At 52.3% G+C, this 4,533-nt stretch overlaps 1 protein-coding gene across 1 annotated transcript; it reads left to right on the top strand.

The window, feature by feature from the left end:
- Nucleotides 1-3,280: 3,280 nt before the first annotated feature.
- Nucleotides 3,281-3,586, top strand: LOC309887447 (feather keratin Cos1-1/Cos1-3/Cos2-1-like; the record flags this gene model as incomplete). The annotated part of the gene is made up of 1 exon (XM_082779155.1): nucleotides 3,281-3,586. One exon carries the CDS (start codon nucleotides 3,281-3,283, stop codon nucleotides 3,584-3,586), a length of 306 nt encoding a protein of 101 aa, XP_082635281.1.
- Nucleotides 3,587-4,533: the final 947 nt, after the last annotated feature.

The raw sequence follows: 4,533 nt of genomic DNA, 5'->3' as shown, positions 1-4,533 counted from the left end.
GGGCACCCCCTGGTCCCCCCAGCTCCGCAGGTCATTGGCTGCCTTTGCTGCAAGGGCGCGCTGCTGGCTCGTGTTTGGCTGGGTGCCTCCTGCACCCAAAAGCCTTTCCTGAGGGTCTGCTTCCTTGGCAGCCAGCCCCCATCCTGAATTACTCTGGGAGTGCTTCCTGCCCAAGATGAAAATCCTTTTCTTTGCTCCTTTGCACCAAAATGAGGTTCTGGTCAGCCCCTTTCTCCAGCCAGCCTGTGTTCTCCACAGCACATTTGTGACCTACGCTGTCACCACCTGTGTGCCCTGGTTGGGGACCATGCATAAACTGACCGAGGGTGCCCTCCTTCCGACTGCTTGTGGCCCTAATGAAAGCATTCAGCAGGACTGGGTGTCTGGCACTGCCAGCTGCTACTCAAGCAGAAGGTGCCCTCCATGCCAAAGCTGCAGGCTCAGGCCTGCAGGAAGGGCTCCCAGGAACTATGAAAACTGTGCTTGATTGGCAGCCATGCTGAAGCACTCCAAACGCTGAGCATTCCTCTGGTGCAAGGGGTGGATCAATTTACTCTTGCCACTATGTGATACCTTTGCTGTGAAATCGCAAACGTGGAGGAGTGACAGCTGTCCTTTTGCCTTCAGGAGAACCAGTCTAACATGGGGTGCATGAGAATCTGCCTGCTTTCCGATGTATTTCTGAGACAATGCTGGCAGGCCTTTATAGACAACTGTGAGGAGATAGGCCTGGCTTCAGCACTGACTCCCAGGAGGACCTAGCAGTGTCTACGGGTGGAAATCTCTGACAGACATTATCAGGAGCCTTACAGCAGTCTGCTTCTCCTGTACATCCCAAGGTCAACGATGGACAGTCACTCAGAGGCACTCCAAACGTTGCTATCCTGAATTAAACCAAGGATCCAAACTGTCCTGATATGGTCCTTGTTTGGGCCTGAAGTTGGCAGGAACAGAGGGTGATTGTTGCAGCGAGAGGAAAAGGAGGGCTCAGGAGAAAGGAGCTGTATTTTTCAGTGCCTCTTCCCTGCACACACCTCTGAGAGGCTGGTGCTGTCCTGGTTTCAGTTAGAACAGAATTAATTTTCTTCCTAGTAGCTGGTGGAATGCTGTGTTTTGGCTTAGGATGAGAAGAGTGCTGATAACACCCCGATGTTTTAATTGTTGCAGAGCAGTGCTTACACACAGCATTCCACCAGCTACTAGGAAGAAAATTAATTCTGTTCTAACTGAAACCAGGACAGGTGCCATCTGCGTTCAGCTGCTCTCAGGCTCCTTCTAACCCTGGGAACCTGCTCCCCTGCAGGACTCATGCACAGAGCACGGGAGAGTGCTACAACTGTGCACATTCCCTCGTGATAAAGGGGAAACAAGGACACACGCACGTGCTCATCTATACCTGCATGGAGTCCTGGACAAATCTCTGCATCCACGTGCCTTCACACAAAGCTAGCTGCACAGTGGTTGTCACAAGACAAGAGCAGATGTGTGAACAAAAGCAACCGGGCACTCAGGTGAGTGCACAAGGTGACAAGTTAGGAATCAAGTTAGGAGAGCTTAATGGAAGACAGAATTGAATTTGGCCATGGAATGCAGCTTTGTTTCCATGCTTGGCTGCCTTGACAGAAGCATGACCAGAAGGTGGAGGGAGGTGACTCACGGCCTCTGCTACAGAATCACAGAACTGAAGGGGCTGGAGGAAGGAAGCACAAGAAACTTGCTGCCCTGGACTTCTGGAGAGCAGACTTTGGCCTGTTCAAAGCTAGCTGCACAGTGGTTGTCACAAGACAAGAGCAGATGTGTGAACAAAAGCAAGCGGGCACTCACATGAGTGCACAAGGTGAGCCTACAAGGACAGGTGCTATATTCTGGACCTCATTCTCATAGTACCTGGGGTTGGTGGGACTGTGAAGCTCAAGGGCAGCCTTGGCTGCAGTCACTGTGAAATGGTGGAAGTTAGGTTCCTGAGCACAGTGAGGAGGAAGCACAAGAAACTTGCTGCCCTGGACTTCTGGAGAGCAGACTTTGGTCTGCTCAGGCATCTGCTTGGTAGAGTACCATGATACAAGCCCTGAAGGGGAGATGGGCCTAAGAAGGCTGGTTAATATTCAAGGATCATCTCTTCCAAGTTCAGGAGTGATGCATCCCACCAAAGAAGGAGTCAGGCAAAATGCCAGGAGACCTGCATGGATGAACATGGAGCAACTGGCTGAACTCAAACATGACAGAGAAGGCCATAGAGGGTAGGAGCAAGGACAGGTAGACTGGAAAGAATACAGATACATAGTCTGATGAGGCAAGATAGGAATCAAGTTAGGAGAGCTAAATCGAAGCCAGAATTGAATTTGGCCAAGGAAAGAAGCTTTGTTTCCATGCTTGTCTGCCTTGACAGAAGCATGTCCAGAATGTGGAGGGAGGTGATTCATGGCCTGTGCTCCGCTTCAGTGAGACCTGACCTGGAGTGCTGTGTTCAGCTTTGGGGCCCCCAGCATGAGAAAGATATAGACCTGTTCAAGTGGGTCCAGAGCAGAGCCATGAAGATGATCAGAGGGGACCCATCCAGCACGTCCAGTGAGTCTTCTACACTCCACTGATGCATTCCTGCCCTGGAAATCCTTGGACATTTCATGCCAGCACTCTAAAGAAACCATCACTGCAGAATGGCCATGGCCTAGATCTGGAAATGAAAAGGCAGCAGTGCAGGAAACCAGCGCACAGCCCATATCATTTGTTGGGATGGTTTGCATTCAAGAAGAGCTTGTCAGAAAATTGTTACCTCTGCTAAGGGTGCCTCTGGGCCTTTGGCAATGAAGTACCAGTATAAAAGGCAGCCCAGCTCTCTGCTCTCTCATCCAATTCTTGCGCCTCATCCTCCTTGGTAGCCAGGTGAGTCTGAAGCCCTCTCTCCTCCTCTTCTGAAGTAGAGGGGATCTTGCATTAATAGACATCTCATCTGGTGGTGGTTCAGAGCTATGCTGGGCCTTGGAGTTCCTTCCCATGGGAGAGGGGTGGAGAGAGACGTTCTGTGTAGAGAGAGGCTGGGACACGGTGCAGAGGTAGCCTTTTGGGTTATGTGCAATGTGATTGTCTCATTGGATCAGCCTGCGCTTTGAAGGGCCCTGTCAGTTCAAAGCAATGAAGACCATGAACCTCCTGGCACAGCCTCCACATCCACCCTCACCAGTTGCCTTAGCTCCTTTGTGGTGGGATAATGGGGCTGCTCCTCACCATATGCTCTGCTTCCTCTCTGCCCTCTCTCCCAGGTGCATCTCCAGCCCAAGACATGTCCTGCTACAACCAGTGCCTGCCATGCCGGCCCTGTGGCCCGACCCCGTTGGCCAGCAGCTGCAACGAGCCCTGCGTCAGGCAGTGCCAGAACTCCACTGTCGTCATTGAGCCCTCTCCCGTAGTGGTGACCCTGCCCGGCCCCATCCTCAGCTCCTTCCCGCAGAACACCGTTGTGGGATCCTCCACCTCTGCTGCCGTTGGCAGTATCCTCAGCTGTGATGGAGTCCCCATCACCTCTGGGTGCTGTGATCTCTCGGGCATTTCCAGCCGCTACTGTGGCAGAAGATGCCTGCCCTGCTAAAGGCACTGCCCATGGCCCTGGGGTTCCAGCACGATCATGGTGCTGGACAACAGAAGGAGGAGTCTTCAGGCCATTGCTTTCAGAATGACTGACCTTCCTCACCTCCTCTGGCAAACATTGGCAGAAGCCTGACCAGGGGCTAGTCTGAGATCTCTGAAAACACAGTCCATGTCTCTCCTTCCATTCTAACACCTACCCCCCTGTCTCAATTTTCATAGTGTTCTTCTCCTCCCCTGTGCTGTGGGGATCCTCAGATCCAGCCCTGCCACTGTGGTAACAGCAGACAAATGCCCTGCATGAAATCCTCCATGGGCAAAGGATGCTGCCTCTTGGTTGGCCCTGGTGATCCCTGCACTGAAGGGCCTCTGCTGAGTGACCTCCTTTTCCTCTCTACATTTATTAAAGATTTCTGCATCCCAGCCTTAGTTGTACGTGTTTCTTCCCTCTGCATATGCCCTCCTGAGCTGCTCAGTGAGAATGGTTTTGCCCTTGGTGGTATAAGATGGATGTTTAAAGTCTTCATGCAATTGCTTTCAGAATGACGGACCTTCCTCACCTCCTCTGGCAAACATGGGCAGGAGCCTGACCAGGGGCTACCCTGAGATTTCTGAAAACTCGGCCCATGTCTCTCAGTAGGCCCTGGAGATCTCTGCACTGAAGGGCCTCTGCTCAGAGTGACCTTCTCTTCCTCTGTACACTCGTTAAAGTTTCTGGCAACCCAGCCTTGGCTGTAGATGTTTCTTCCCTCTGCGTATGCCCTCCTGAGCCGCCCAGCGAGAATTGTCTTGCCCTTGGTGGGTATAAGATGGGTGTTTAAGGAGCCTTTTCCCCACTCCCAGAACAATGGGAGGTTGCGACATGCTGCAGAGGGTCTTCTCTTGGACAATGCCCATTGGAGCTGAAGAAGACATTCCTCACTTTCACAGAGCAAGGGGCAATCTACCCTT

This window comes from Aythya marila (genome assembly GCF_965140915.1).
Source record: "Aythya marila genome assembly, chromosome: 25".
NCBI classification, from domain to species: domain Eukaryota; kingdom Metazoa; phylum Chordata; class Aves; order Anseriformes; family Anatidae; genus Aythya; species Aythya marila.
This window is presented reverse-complemented; position numbering and strand designations above follow the sequence as displayed.